This window comes from Galleria mellonella, unplaced genomic scaffold (assembly GCF_026898425.1).
Source record: "Galleria mellonella isolate WM207_F2 unplaced genomic scaffold, CSIRO_AGI_GalMel_v1 utg38, whole genome shotgun sequence".
Taxonomy (NCBI): Eukaryota; Metazoa; Arthropoda; class Insecta; order Lepidoptera; family Pyralidae; genus Galleria; species Galleria mellonella.
Window position 1 is genome coordinate 141,981 of NW_026442090.1, and position 16,739 is coordinate 158,719.

The 16,739-nt window shown below is 32.9% G+C and overlaps 2 protein-coding genes across 2 annotated transcripts in view; one reads left to right on the forward strand and one right to left on the reverse strand.

Annotated features, from left to right (window-relative positions):
- Positions 1-4,416, reverse strand: part of LOC113522772 (DNA topoisomerase 2-binding protein 1) — a 32,497-nt gene extending 28,081 nt beyond the window's left edge. The window contains exons 1-4 of the mRNA XM_052897800.1: positions 4,131-4,416; positions 2,096-2,247; positions 618-750; positions 7-114 (exon numbers count right to left, since the gene is read on the reverse strand). Of these exons, the coding sequence (XP_052753760.1) occupies positions 7-114; positions 618-750; positions 2,096-2,247; positions 4,131-4,223 (486 nt within the window). The 5' untranslated portion in view covers positions 4,224-4,416. The remainder of the gene's footprint in view (positions 1-6; positions 115-617; positions 751-2,095; positions 2,248-4,130) is intronic.
- Positions 4,417-6,115: 1,699 nt separating this feature from the next.
- Positions 6,116-14,392, forward strand: LOC113522709 (uncharacterized). The gene is made up of 4 exons (XM_026908492.3): positions 6,116-6,365; positions 9,999-10,134; positions 10,698-10,834; positions 11,793-14,392. The coding sequence occupies exons 1-4, from the start codon at positions 6,261-6,263 to the stop codon at positions 11,970-11,972; spliced, it is 558 nt and encodes a 185-aa protein (XP_026764293.1). The 5' UTR covers positions 6,116-6,260; the 3' UTR covers positions 11,973-14,392.
- The last annotated feature ends 2,347 nt before the right edge of the window (positions 14,393-16,739 follow it).

Below are 16,739 nucleotides of genomic sequence, written 5' to 3' on the forward strand. Positions count from 1 at the left end.
ACTCACAATGTATTTATCAGACAGTACTGTGTCCGATACGAGATGTGTGGTATCATCAGTTAATACTGTATTATAAATTCCTCCCATCCAGTGTACCTTCTTTTTTATAGTTTCCTGAAATAAAATTTGATATGTCAAATATTATTTATTTATAGCCATTTTACAGATTGGACATTTTTAAAAGTTGTATAAAAAAAAATTTTTAAAACAAAAATAAAAAAAAATTCTTTGAGTCTCTCCTATCATACTGCTACAGTATGTCTAGATGTTATCACCATCATATCAGCCTTGAACCATTCACTGCTGAACGTAAGCTTCTCCCTTGGGAGGTAACATCAGTAGTTGCCATGCTTGGCAGGCGGATTGGCAACCGCAGTTTTGGCTTTGGAGATGTTCTAAGAAGGATGCTGCTGCCTATCCCTCGACCTGCCTTAGTCGCCTCTTACGACACCCTCGGAAAAGGAAGAGTTGGCCTGTTCTATGCCGGGACCACACAGAGGTGTGTTATATACTAGATATTAGAAAACATATAAATAAGAATAGCTATAGCTATAGCTTCTATGTATGGCAATTAATTTCTATTCCGCAGTGTATAACAGAAAAGCAATATCTTATACCTTTTGTTGTTTAGACAGTCCACTAGCGGTCACAACCAAGCCTCTCATAGCCACGGTGAAAACTGGCTCGGGTCCAGACGGTATTGGTGCCCCTTCTGTTAAGCAGCATGATAAGCACCTTGGACCCACTAACCTAAAAAATCAGTTTTTTTTTAAACAATAAGCTATTTTACTAAATTAGGAATGTTATTTTGTGGAAGTCCACATCACAGGTTAAAATTAATTTGTTTAATTCTACTATTTTTATTATAATTTTGTTTATATCCAGTTTTATGACTAATGTGTCATAAAGGATCAATTGTGTCATCACGCAAATGTGAAAATGATTCATGGCTAAACATAGATATAAATTTGATTATGTATTGACTGTAATTCAGTTGTATGTTTTCCAAAAAATAAATAAATGTGCCATAATAATTTATATTGATTTGTAGAACTTCTACTAATGGTAATAGTATTCACTAATCATTTGTTGGCAGTCCCACGCATACTAAAGATAGCAGAATTAAACAAAAGAATCCTAATCTACTAAACAATGAGTTATTCCTGTGAAGGAAACCATTAATCCAGAATATTCATTCTGTACAAACATAGGCAAGTTTCTGGTTAATTCTTCTCAACTGGATCTATTCCATAAAGTAAATGGTAGAGTAAAAAAATTGTGGCACAATTGAGAAAAAAAATCCTACACAGAGATATTACCTTTTGACTGCCCTGATTAGATTTCTCTGACAAAATATGTTATGTCAACATATCAATTTACAAATTTAATTTTAAATTTGTAAATGTTATTTATTTTTAAATTTGTTAATTAAAAAGTTATATATTATATTAGTTTAAAATATATATTTTTAATTTAAGCCAAACGTATAAGACGTGCCTTGTTGTCTTGATCAGCCTTGTCATGATCAACGTCTATCACTATTATGTTAACATTAAATGATCTACATCTCTTAATGTTGTTATAACACTAATATTAAATTTATAAAAACATAAAATAGTTAAAAAATTAACATCCTATCACCGGGCTTTGGTGTGTCTAAAAGAAGGGCTTCAGCTTTCATAAGTTACCATGTTGAAATGCTATGTATCCTAATAATAGTTAAAAAAAAATTATACATTGAATTGAATATACAGTAATCCCCCCTATTAGACAATACCCTTATAACGCGTTTTCATTTTACGCGATTTCAATCCTTCGTATGACACCGATATTCCCCCATATAACGCGGGGATGAACCCGCGTTCTATGGATAGTTTCCAGGGGAAACCGCAAGGAGGTCGACCTGGTTGAGTATATTGCTAGCAATGGGACTCCCCCCCTTTCCCCGTTCCCCCCCCCCCCCCCCCGTACAATCGCATTATACGAGAATACCCCTACAACGCATTTAATGCGGAAGGAATTTACCATGTATATAGGGGGGGGATTAATATAATCCTACCATATGTTCTTATTCATAGACAATTAAAATACTTACAAACATTTTGTCATCCTCAGCCTATCATACAAATCGCCATCAAACTGAGATAACACAAACACATCCTTTTTTGTTAAGCCTTCAAATTTATTCCACTTGGTTTCATGCACCCATTGTGCTTGCAGACCACCACCACAATGCTGCTGGCAAACCTGTAATAAATATTTATACTTATTAGCTGATCTAATAGCTAAAATATCCCTTCATGGGATAAGTCTATTTTGTATTATAACACAGGTGAACTATGTGAGTTAAATAATAAGGCCACCTTTGAATTTTGCCATTAGCAAATTTTTAGGGTTCCGTGCCTCTAAAGGAAAAAAACCGAATCCTTATAGGATCACTACAGATGGACAAGCCGACAACTGGTCGGCTTATCCAGCTGTCAAGACTCTTTTTCTTAGATACATGTGGAGGTATCAAATTAAAATAATATGATATATTCAGATCTGCAATCTCTTAAAGCAGTAAAAAAAAAATCAAGATTCTAAATTGATACAATTTGTAGTTGAAATTTGATGATCTTGTACAGAACCCTGGAACCCTCATTGTGCAAGTCCCACTTGCTCTTGACTGGTGTTTTTATAACCTAATATTTGTGTGAAACTTTAATGTACAATAAAACAGACAAACATTGTTTAGCATCCATATATTTTTTCTTATCACAATAAAAACTTGTCTCAAATTGGAGCATCAATACAAATACTTACAAAATTTCATTAAAATTGGTTAGACTAGAAATTAGCATGAACAGACATCATTACAATTTTTTAATATATTAACTATTTTATATATTAACCATCGGGCTCATACACATTGTTACTAAAAGTGCCACACACGAATCAGTTGTTGTTTAGCGCACTATAGAAAAATTATTAAAATTGGATAATTTTTGGAGGAGATACAGTTTTTTTGTAAATGACATCAATAGAACAAAGATTTCTTTGGTTTGGTAATCCTAGTACCGACACCAATCTCTCACAAAGATTGTTTTTAAATTGCAACCTATATAGCTGTAAATTTTATTATGTTGTCATTTTGTGAGAGAAATAAATAAATAAAAAAATTTGCAAGCCAGTTTGAAATTTAAAATTCGGCACTTTTAAGTAGATATAAGTAAAAATCAATGACACTAAAACAGTTAATATGATAGAAATGGGATAAAGCCCAATGAGATAGCTAGAGAAGGCCATATGAGGTAGATACATATGTGTAATTGCTTATCTACAACAATTTTGAAATCTTTCACTGCATAATTAAATTTCTGTGCTGCTAAAGGTTGACTGGGAGAGAATGCTATATAGTATTAAGTCCATCTTTTGTACTATTTTTTTGTAAAATGATGAATAAAAAATAAAAAAAATAAACACCCATTCTTTTCTGTTTCTTAATGGTTAAGTTCCAATAGATAAAATTTTTAATAACATCTATTTATTTAACACTTTATTGCACCAACATAACAGGATTTGTTGAACATTTTTCAATACGTATAGTGTAGTACAAAAGGCGGTTTTATTGCCATTAATATGAGACCAATGGAGAAAAAAATACATTTCTAAGTTGAAGTTGATTCAGATTAAGGTTTATTGGGAGAGGTTTGAGAGATAACAACTTTTGCACTTTGTTAGAGAAATATTTATACATTATTCAATAAAATAGATAAAAAGAATATATATGTTACAAATAAAAATAAAATAATTTACTTGACTTGTTTATTTTATTCCCAGACATAATAAATAGGTAGATACATACATCAATACATATTAAGAAGGAATAATAAATACCACGCGGACAATGTCACGGGCATCAGTTAGTAATCAGTAAACATATAAAAAACGCGGAATTAATTGAACTACTATTAGAGAGAATAAGTTAGGAAGGACAGTAAACAGGCTGGCCAGGGATCAGTGCATTTTGTGTGCCTATTGCACCGGCATACGCTGTAGTTATGAAATGAATTAGAAGCCAAAATATACTCACTGTACCTCAAGTATGGAATTCATGTTACTGAAGAGTAATAAATAGAAATACTTACTGTGTAAGCAAGCTTTAACTCCGAATCGGTGCAATCATCTTCACTTCGACAATTTTTTGGTATTATAAAAGTAACTTGTATGTCCTCCGCCATATCGACTTTATGTGACAATGACTAATTATTGACTAACGATAATCATCATATCAGAAAGTTGATCAAAACAATTTATTTTAGGTTGGAAAACAACCAATATTGAAATTTTGTTTACAATTTCCCTCTATTTTTGAACATATGAATGAACGAAATGAACATATTTCATTGAAATGTCAATTAGTATGGTCGTCTAAAAAGAAGGGAGAGCACGAAATGAACTATAAATGAATGATTGAACAGTCACAATGTGAATGACATAGACTATGAATACAATTATTTCTTTCTACAGGAAATAAAACTAAAAAACAGAATTTTATCGATAAAAGTTTCGATTTTTAGTTGCAAATACTGTCGCCAGTTTATTTTTCTTATTGTTTTCGGCAAACTATTGATCACCAAGTAGCCGAATTGCTTAATATTTACTGTCAATCTTAATTTCTTAAATGACCTATTTTGGCTCCCATATTGATCCAATGTGAGATATAATATATATTAGTCCAATAGTCCACAGTTCTTTAAATTTTAGACAAGTATGCTACAGTCTTTCAGGCAGAAACTATGGCCATAATAAGATGTGCAGAGCTAAATCCATGTTTTAACTATATAATTAACAATATATTCTATATTTACTTAGTTAGTGAAGCAACATTACTTGCACTTGACTCATTTTACCAGAGGGAGACTTTGTACAAAAGTCGTTTGCTTAGGCACCTTTGTCCCATTCGTGTCTCTACCGTGAAGCAGTTGTGGTTGCAAGGCTGTGTTTTGGTTGGAGAGTGGGATAGATGGGTAGTGAATTTACAAGGTACAGAGGAATAACACCTGAATCCTCAGGAATGGTGACGGCGGGAGGGGAGAGTGTATTATAGGCGAAACAGTATATTCTATTATGAGCATGGTACTGCTCATATCGATAGGCGACAGTTACCACTTTCCATCAGATGGGCCGTCAGCTTATTTGCCATTCTAAGTTGCATAAAAAAATTAATTCAAAACTTTTTCAACAACTGCATAATATTATTAAGAGACTTGGGCAGTAGAAATAATCGTCAAATTTTTTTTTTTCTCTTAAAATTATTAAAAACACAGTCCTCTGGCTTTTCCATTACTGGGTCTCTTACTTATAAGTAATATTTAAAAAACCTTATTAACACTATATAAATTTGGCAATTAACATCTAAACAATGAATAGTGCATTTATATTTTTTTTACAAAACTAGATCTCATTAAGTCTTTTTTAAACTTAATAACATTATGTAAATGTTGTCTGAAGTTTTTTTTTAAAGAACTTTTTTCTCTGCGAAGAATTCTTTACTACATTTTAAAAAAAAACCATTATGTTTATAAATGTTGTCCGACGAGAAATTAAATATAATTGTGAAGTTGTTAAAAATGTTGTAAACGCCAGCGAAGCACGTTTTATTTTAATATCCGAGATTGAGAATAGTACTTATGCTGGGAAATCGTATTTTGGTCATTATGTATACATAACTGTATAGAGTACTCTGGTAAATGATTTTAAATATATTTGTTAACTTAAATATATTTCATACTATTGATTATTTTTATGATTTATGTCCAAAGTTATTGGTAGCTTCATAATGAATTGCATTTCAATAGTTTTTTAAATATTATATAACTAAACTAAAATAGACAGTTCTTTGGCTACAGTCTCCTGCCTGGCAAAACGAAAGGATATGCTAGTGGATTGTAGATTTCGTATATTGGTCGTTATGCACTAAAAATGATAGTTATTTTCCTAAACCAAAATATGATATTTTTACGAAAATAAGAAAAAAATTTGCCCGTACATAATTAGCATGGGCCATTACGAGTTTACAGAGAATAGACACATAGAGATTTACACTGACAATTCATAATGTCAATCAATTGTGACGCCGTCAATCAGATAAATTTTAATCTGGTCAATAGGTTATAAAATGTGTTTTCTACCAATTTCCTTTATTTAATAAATCATTTAAATTAAATTAAGATTATTATTAAATTAAACATTTTTAGTCGACAATAATAGTAGCCATGTTGTATGATGATTTCAAACCTATCGTTGATCTTGTACTAAACAACTGGACGGCTTTACAACTTGCTGTGGAACATGGAATGGGTGCTCCTGGCGGAGAAAAGGTGTGTCTTTTATTATTATTAATAAAAATAGGTAAAAAAACTTTTAAGTTAAACGGTTTTATTTTATGTGCACTGAAAAGTACAAAATAAATAAATAGTTACTTACCTATCAACCTACGTAGGTGATCTCGGTCATTAATATCTCTGATGATAGTGGTTGTCATAACATGAACCATGTCAGCGGCCGAAAGGCAGTTCATGAGAGAACACTAACACCAGGGTTTGCTTGGTAGGTAAACTAAGCAGCCCGCACTATAACAAGTAGGTATTTTGACCTTCTAGTTCAGAAATATTTTAGTACTAGGCAGAATAGCTTTTAGGCATATTAGACTAAAATAAAAACGTGGAGCCCATTAACTATTTCTGTATTACTTTCTACTATACTAAGTGTGGATTGCATCGACTTATTATAATCGTCATCATCATCATCCTAGCGGTTTATCCCGGTCGCATCCGAAACCTCATAGCTCCGGAGTCCAGGGTCCGCTGAATCGACTTACTATAATCGTAACTGAAGGTTTTGACCATCAATAACCAGCCGTTAGGACCTCACCAGCGAATGCTGAGCTCATGATCTATCAAAGTATAATATATGCTCTGCTATAGGTATGATTTCAGAGGGGCCCCACGTTTTTATTTTAGTCTCATATGCCTAAAAGCTATTCTGCCTAGTACTAAAATATTTCTGAACTAGAAAGTCAAAATACCTACTTGTTATAGTGTGGGCTGCTTAGTTTACCTACCAAGCAAACCCTGGTATTAGTGTTCTCTCATGAACTGCCTTTTGGCCGCTGACATGGTTCATGTTATGACAACCACTACCATCAGAGATATTAATGACTGAGATCACCTACGTAGGTTGATAGGTAAGTAACTATTTATTTATTTTGTACTTTTCAGTGCACATAAAATAAAACTGTTTAACTTAAAAGTTTTTTTACCGATTTTTATTTTCTTGTTTTTAGTATTTAGTGAAATTGTTTACCGAATATTCCTCATTCTATTTAATTCATTCAGTGCATCATTATTACATGGTTTCTTACCTGATAATTTAGTACAATCTAATTCCTCAATACATAGCCCTTCCAGAGACTTGACTCGACTTAGAGCCACGTATGCTTGTCCTTCCTCAAACCATTTTGAGCCCAAATATACTACTGCATGGTCGACGGTGCTGCCCTGCATTTTATGGACGGTGAATGCCCATGACAAAACTAAGGGCAACATCCTTTTTCAGCCGTACCATAATTGAATTTTGCTGGAAACTGTATGGCTTTAGGGTAAATAATGTGCATGCCGTCTGTGCCAAATAAAACTGATGATATATCTGTTTCGTACATTTGGGTTCGACGGAACTGAGGGCAAAAAATTTCTGTAATGTGGCCTATAGCGTCATTTACCAATCCTTTTGTAACGTCAATGTTGGACCGCAACATTACTTTTGCACCTACAAATATTTCAAGTACTGATGGTAAGCCTCCAGTCTTATTTATATTTGTTGGTATTTTTTGTTTATTGTTACCATGTTGTTCCCACGATTAAGGGGCATTTTGACGGTCGACCGCCCCCCCCCCCCCCCGTAGTCCAGTAAAGGGGCAAGGCTTAATATACAACAAGATGCGCCCAATCTTGAGGGGGAAGCGCTTACGACATTACATTTTTATCCACCCTAATGCCATACAGTCCTCGGCACGTTTTAACCTTTTAAAACGCCCGTTATAACTACCGCTTACTAACGAGGTATCTAATTACCTATTTTTTTTATCTGTCCCTCTAACGTCACACAATCTTAGACGCAACTGTTCTCGATACGACTAATCATGCCCCCACCTAATACGCCATTTTGTAACAGCGTCCATCTTGAATTTGAAATTTTGACATAATGACAGTATTCTGCAGTGTAGTCCTATTATTTGATACCCATATTGTGGTGGTTGTGGAAAAATATGTACCTAGTCCGCCATATTGGAACGGCGTCCATCTTGAATTTTAAATTTTGACATAATCATCGTGTTTTACTAGTGTAGCCCTTTCATTTGATACCCATATTGCGGGGGTTAAGGAAAAATATGTAATCCGCCATTTTGTATCGGCGGCCATCTTAGATTTATAATGTTATTGATTTTATTATATTGTATTGTCATCTAAATTAAATGTGTGTACCAAATTTCAGATCAATCTGACAACGGGAAGGTGCTTAAATTCCAATTTCTAATTTTGACCCAAATAAATAAATACCGTACGGGTCGAGCTAAATAAAACCGTTTAAAAATAGAGAATGCTCTCCACATCGTATGCTTGACTTAAAACAATACTCGGTTCAAAAAATCTATCTGTATTTATTTGAACGGGCAAATTTCATTAAAATCCATTCATTATTTAGGTCTCGATATTTCAAAAATGGTCGAGTATTCTCTACGAAAATATCCTTAATCCAGTTTTATGACAGTTAAAAGTTCTCCACTTCTAAACTGTAATACTGATTTTTAAACATATTTCACTGTTAGGTCAGTGGATATCCTCAAATATAAATTCATATTTAAATCATCTTTATTCGAATATAATTGTTTACAAACACTTTTAAATCATAATTTTTTGTAAATCTACTATAGGCTTCAGAAAATTGTTGTCTGCTTAGAAGAGTTCATAAGAAACTCAACAGTTACTCTTTTAAATCTCTGTTAACATTATGTGTATTTAAGTGTGCTATATCTAAAATTACATGATTTAAAAAAAATAGTGAGTAATAGGCTTTGTTCAATAAATGTTTTTAATAAGAGTTTTAAATTTATTTTGAGATCCAAAATATCCTTCATTATCTTATTATAATATTTAATGCCTATTTCTATGAAAGACATATTGGTCTTTTATCTAATGGTTAATAAGCTGTCTGTAAAAGATACTTCAGAACAGTAGCTTTGAATTTGCATCTGATGTTAAGATTATTGAGATGGCTGTTAGTATAATACTTATGGAATTATATATTTATACCCACAAGGTTTTTGGCTCGTTTACATGTCATCATGCACCTACCAAAACATGTCTGCAAGGTCCTATACTAATGGGCTTTTAAATGAAATGATAGCAGAGTGTAAATGTTTATAAATAACTTTATAAAAATATCAAGGAGAAATGTGTGCACACTCTATAATCAGCAAGAAGATTAGCCCGGAGTTGCCACCTTGCACTCTGTGTTTGTGTCTTCCCTCATCTGTCTGTCATGTGGTCTGAACATGTCCGTACATGTTATAAACTCAATGTTTTTTGGATTCTGGGGGATATGCCATTATACAATGGCAATATTAATATAACACTGAGTCAACCTGGTAGTCAAATGCCAAATGGCTATATTAGTGAGTAAAGGTGTCCCTGACGAACTGTTAAACTAGCTTTCAGACATTCCCTATGAGGCTGGCATAGTCATCCAGGTGTACTGAAACCTTAACAAACTTAGAATAAAAAAAAAATTCAAATTTTTATCTATGAATGCAATGTACTCTGTTCCCCTGCTTGCTTTTTCACCCTAAGAATGCAAAGAAATGGTGATGCATTGTATTCTTACTGTCACACAAATTCAATATATATCTATACACACACATTTAAATATAATGCCATTCCATATTTAAATTACAGACAGCACAGTTGATGGCAGTGTACATAGCTCGATACTGTGTGGAGAATATTGTAGACAGAGATGATCTCTCTGAACTCATTGAGGATTTGATGGACGAGGAGTTTGACACTGTATGCCATGATAATTCACCTAAAGGTATAATGAAATTAATGTTTAAGGAAACATTCGTTAATTATTAATTACATTATTTTAAATTATGAACGGGGGGGGGGGGGTCTGGCAAAATCTCACCAAATCTCATTAAATGGGTGAAATGAAATTTATTTGCTAGAAACATTGTAGAAAAGGTGAGAAGTGAATGCAAATCTAATGTCAAGTTTCCTACTTCTTGTTTCACTAAAATAATTAAATTAAGGAAACTGCATTATTATATCAAATAAATTTATCTAAAATGTTATTTGTATACCTTGAGTAAAGGATGTGAGAGTCTACATGACAAAGGAGGGTGGGGGGGGGGGGGGTCTGTATTAAATAAAAAATAGTTTATGCAATTAATGGATATCCCCTTATAGTATAATCATTATATTTATAAACATAAGGAATAAATAAAGTTATACTTATTATAAGAATTAATCCATTATTTGAATGGTTCAGAAAAAAAATAACAATTATATTTATTCCTTTGAGTATAATTAAAAAAGAAAAATATTAATTTATCAAATAATTGCATTATTATGGCATTGTTGCTTTAATTTCAGAAATAGCCTCACTGTTGTTATTGTTCCTTGGAATGTTGAAGAATGGCCAGCATGATGAGGTGAGAGCTCAAATTGACGCTCTGCCGAAGTGCCAGAAATGGCTAAGCCAACCAATTCATGACTCTGTTCCGCCACAGGTGAGTTATTTCTGTTCCTTCAAAGGTCTTGGTGTATCATCCATGAACATATTTAGTAGAGCTTAAGGGTGGGATCACTGACACCCTAAATTGTTAACAATTTTGAATTGGCTATTGAGGGAATAATTCAATAGTAGGGGAAGTAATTTGGAAGACTGATGGCTATTACTGATTGATTTTTATGAAATTCGGTTCAGTTGTTAGTTTTTAAACCAAAATAACTGGTTTTGCCACTATTGATTTGTCAAATGTCAATTGTTTTTTTATAGAACACACTTTAATTATGTATATATTAATATGTGAAGCAAAAATTTTGTACCCCTTTTTATGAAAATTGTGTGGACCAAGAAGTATTAAATTTCGCACACTTACAGTTTAAATAGAGAAGGAGTATAAAATGCAATTTTTTTTTATAAAAATACATAAATTAATAACAAAAAATTACACACACTACAATGTATTTACAATGTAGCCCCGTCTGCGCTAATGGGATACTCTGGCGGGGCACCAGTGAAGGGTGATAGATGAGAATGAAACAGGCCAGTTAGCCTATCATGATGAATTCATCAGGAATTAACCATGATAGTTTCCAGGGGGAACCATGAGGAGGTCGACCTGGTTGGGTATATTGCTAGCAATGGGATTTTCAATCTCCATTACTAACAATCCCTTTTCCCCCACTACCATGTATTTGATACACATATACATATATACTCTTTTGTTTATTGTTAAAGTCAATGGTCAAATTGAGAATAGATTAATATTGTTTGTCTTTAATATTATTTGTCTATAGTCTTACTGAATGTGAAACATAACCATAATAAAATCATTTATCACAATATATGTTGTGGTCGAATTTGGACCACTAGGAGACCAGTAGTTATTATAATAATGCACGTAAATTAAACAAGAAGTTACTATTAAAATATGTTTTCATTTGTTAACTTCATCCTTTCAGTGTCATGGAAACCCAGATGATGACACTACGAGCAGTAGCAGTGAAGAGGATGACTCTGAAAATGAACAGAATGACGATGAAGCTTCATCATCAAACATTAACCATGGTCAGGAACCAATGGATGAAGATGTACAAGTTGAGCCAGGCTGGACCGTAGTACGGACAAGAAGGAGGAAATAGGGATTGTTTATTTTTAATTGTTGTATTTTGTAACTATTATTATTTTATTTATATGTTGCATCATCTGTTAACTGTCCACTGCTAAACATAGCCTCCCCATAAGGGAGGTTTTGCCAGCAGTTGACATTTATATGAATCATGAAAATACCCGACCAATAAGTTAACCCAACAATGGGGAGTCAACTAACTTGACGTCGTAAGAATAAATGGATTGGGTAGATACGACTCTCGTGTATTTTACTTGAATATACAAATAAACATCTAATGTACAGGACTTCCAAGGTATGAGTTTTTCATTAAAAAAATTGAAGTTTGTGTGTACGTAGTCATATATACTATTGTCTGTGGAATTTCTGAGTCGATTGGTATTTGTATTTTTTTTAGTGAAGTTGAATCCAAGATGGTCTCGTGTAGTGTTGTTAGAATTGATGTTGGTTGTTATGTTTAAATAATATGTGTATGAATACAAGTCTATGAATATATACAAATATATAATATATATATATATATATATATATATATATATATATATATATATGGTGAATATTGTTTCTGGTGTGTAGTAGGTGAATGTCTATGTAATCATGTGTTACTATTATGGATATCTAAATAGAGGAGATGGATAATGTTGAGCATTTTGTATGGGAACCGGATATCACCGCTCACTTGTCATATGACAGATGTCAACTTGACACAATCCTTCAATCTAAGAATTACCATTGTAATTAATCTACCACTCGGTATGTATAACAGTTTTTATCGTCGGCGCAATTGCAATGACTACAAAATGCTTATTAATAGGGCTCATTATATTTTCAAAATCTATATTTTTTTTATTAATATTTAGAAATTTAGATAGGCCTAAGACTAAGTTCGGATATTTTTTAATATCGAAACAATCTGACTCGAACTTATTATATCGATATTCGATAAATTTATCAAACACTATTACGTCAATCACTAAGCTCGGTAATAAAACAATATTGAATTTAAATATGGAATTATTTTAAAATTCATTTAAAAATAGAAACTAGAATAAGATTGTGAAATTATCGGTGGAATGTAATTCCTTGTGTTAAGTTTAGAGGCTCTCTATAAATAAGGAAACATTTACCTACCGACATCAAAAAGGAGGTTCTCAATTCAGTCGTTTTTTTTATGGTTGTTGCCTCATAACTTCATCAGTTCTAAATCGATTTGGAAAATTATTTTTGTTTCTCTTAAAAATATTATTACAAATTGGTCCTATAGAAATTTTATCAAAAGTGGTTACTAAACTACTGAGTTTATTATTAAAATAACTAGTTTTGTCATAAATAAAGTAAATTTTTTTTGTATGACACGATCTATAATTACGTATTGTAATAATTTAAGAATTGCGGAGCATCTCAGACAACCTTTGCGGAAAGTAGATGGAATGTGTATGAGGGAACATCGGTCTATTCGCTCTTATAAAAATATTATTCGTTATCATCTATCTGTATATGTCTATAGTTACAATAGACAATATTAACTTGTAAGAAATCTCAAAGAGTTTATCAGATTATTTATTGTATGTATTTAGTAAGAAATGAGACAAATATTTATTCTTCTTTATCTATCTGCTAATTGATCAGCCTTTTTGAACAAATGGCAAACAAATGTATGGATATGTTTACGCTACCTGAGATATAATGAAACAGCAATCTCAGCGTCTTTTTTCCATATATGAGGTGGCGAAAACGTATCTACTGGTTCATATCCCATTTGTTTTGGAGTGTAAGTTAAGTAGACAAAGTAAAATTATCATGTGAACATATATGGAAAATATAATATGTATGAAATTGATTCAATAGTGGCATGGTCTCCTAGTCAATTGACATAATGTGTACTCATAGATAGAGGCAATGTGGATCCCCATGGTTACGACCTTGCAGTCTGAGGGACCTCGTTCCTTCAAGCTTTTTTTTTTTCACTTTTTTAATTGTTTTACGTAACCAAAAAGCTTTATTCCACCATTACCCATAGAAACCTAATCCGAATCTAAAATCCTCTAGGTTTTAGTCTACGTGTGTGTATGTGTAGGTTACATTTCGTGAAAAACATGTGTTGGATTAGAAAAAGAAAATTGAAATTAATGTTGTTGTCATTAAGGTTCTATTTTAGTAGTTAAAAAATGTATTAACATTTAAAAATGGACCTCTTAAAATAAACTACATTTATATTCCCAAGGAATTCCTTCCTGAAATTTTTGAATTTTTTATCCAATGTTCCATTCAAAGATAATATTCTATTTTTTATTACAATACTAGGTATTTTCCTAGTGTTTCTCGTGGTACTATTACCCACTTATCTACAGCTGTTTTAAGTAAAGAAATAACTCTTAGTTCTATGTATGGATGTTTACAAGAAATAAAAAACAATATAAATGTATAAGATCATAGGTAGTTTTTTTTTTCTTTCACAAACGTATACCGCTCGCCATAATGCTAAAGCTCCACAGAAATCTAACCATCATCACGCGACATTAAGCTGCAGTTTATTAATTTCGCCATCACATTATCTGTCTGTACTGACCCTTAGGATCTGAATAGATTGACAAGGTAACAACAGTTGTGATGTGATCCCATCATCAATTCACTGTGACACCAAACATTCATATACTATACCAATATCTGAGGAAATTTTAGTATTGTGATAGTTAGTAATCCCATTTTTAGCAATATAGCCTGTTAGGTCTATCACCACGCGATCACGAAAACCATCATAGTGAGTTCATCACGGTGAGTTAATTGTTCTATTAACATCTTGATCTATCATCATTCATGGATCCTCGCCAGCGCTGACGGAATATGCTGGCGAAGCACCAGTGCGGGATGATAAATGAGAATGAAAACAGGTCAGTTAGTCCATTATAACGAATTCATCAGGTATTAACGCATGGAGGTCGACCTGGTAGGGTATATAATTCTCCCCCCTTCCCCCCTCCTCATAAACAGGGTTACTATGCAATTTGCATCAAAAATAAATTTACTTAAAAAAAATTTGCACGTTCAAAGGAAGTAAAAATCACATATCATACTGTACATCCTTTCATACGTGCAGTCTATGGGACAGTTATACCTAAAAATACTATAGCGACCTTCGTATTCTATATACTAATGTATTCAGGGACCAATGGCATCCTGAATATGATTGTAAGCAGGTTGGACTGCTCTTATATTGGTCACTGTTGTGCTATTTCAAATGAGATGCATCAGTGGTTACCAAAAATTAGATTTTTTTTTTATTTATTTATTTTAATTTAAGATGTCCTAACAATAGGCTAAGATTATGTTATTAACAAATTAGGCAATTGTGGTCTGAAATAATAAAGATTATTATTGTTATTAAAAATAAAATTTACTTAATTTATTGATGAGAAAAATTATCAAATTTAATCCGACCCAGCTAATGGTTTGCCCCCTGCCGGATCTATTACTATATTCACAGAAAGGAAAGAAGTGACCCATTCTATGCCGGGGCCACAGGGCAATTCTTGTACATTGGTAATATGTATATGGAGGTATTTTGGAAATTTTGCGGGCAAAATAACAAGGAAAAATATTAAGATTTTCATGTTCCGTAAGTATGGAAACCTTAATCCTCAGGAGTAATAATGTATGATGTGCATATATCAATGGCGTCACAATTCATTTTATCATGTTCATGATATTGTTCATTCATATGCTATGTTGGCTATTTCAGAGTGAAATAACATTTTGCCTGCAAGTTGTTACGTGTCTCATCTAGCTATGTATATTGTGAAGATTAAACAGATAAACCTTCATTTGGCAGAATCACACTATAAAATGTATTTTTAGCAAAGAAAAAACTTCGACACCATTCATTTTATATTTAAATTATTACTGTTCTCCATAAACAGAAATAGAACGCAATAAAAAATTCATGCTTCGTAAACAGTCCCTCTAATGTCAATATAGTTGTCACGTTTCAGTTCAAGCTTAAGTCACTTCAGATAAAAACCGTTCCAAGAATCTATGCAATTAGCTCGTTAAATTGAAAATTTTACACTATAAATATTATCCTCTGGTCCGCTGTTACCATGACCGTACCTTGATCAGGAATAGCGGAGTCGCCGAGGATTGGGGGCTGTTTTCTTATGGTGTTTACCCGTAGAGGGGGTGCCAGTAGTACCTCAGCTTGGCAGGTGGTTTGGCAACAGCAGTCAGGCCTTTGGTGATATACGGAGGACGCTGCTGCCTATCTTCGATCATAAGTTCCCTTAGTCGCCTCTTACAGCACCCACAGGAAAAGAAGGGGTGCCCCATTCTATGCTTGGACCTATACGGCTAAATATAAATGGAAGTAAGGTTCTAGAGCGGCCACCCTTTACGGGCAACGCAGTGTAGTACGGTCACCACTAGATGAAGTTATGGCCTCAAATGCATTGCAAGGAGTCAGTGGATACAAGTAACTCAGGACCGTTCCCTATGGCAGTCTGTGTCGGAGGCCTTATTTCTAGTAGTGGACGAATAATGGCTGAAATGATGATAACACTATAAACTGGCTGACTATTCTATGATATCTATATATAGCGACATTTTTGAGAGGAACATATTATAATCTAATGTGTAGATGTAGCATAAATATTAATTCATTTTATTGTGTTAATAATTTTAGATGGTTGCATAAAATCAATTTACAGTTTTATTCATATGAGACTCAAACTATAGTGCTGACTCTTAAATGAATTAATGATAACTTAAAAAAGAAAAGATTGTCAAT

Excerpts from the sequence above, each read along its gene's own strand:
- LOC113522709 (XM_026908492.3), top strand. The coding sequence starts at position 6,261 with ATGTTGTATGATGATTTCAAACCTATCGTTGATCTTGTACTAAACAAC. Across the intron at positions 10,135-10,697 it reads CCATGATAATTCACCTAAAG|AAATAGCCTCACTGTTGTTA; the intron begins GTATAATGAAAT and ends CTTTAATTTCAG. Across the intron at positions 10,835-11,792 it reads ATGACTCTGTTCCGCCACAG|TGTCATGGAAACCCAGATGA; the intron begins GTGAGTTATTTC and ends TCATCCTTTCAG.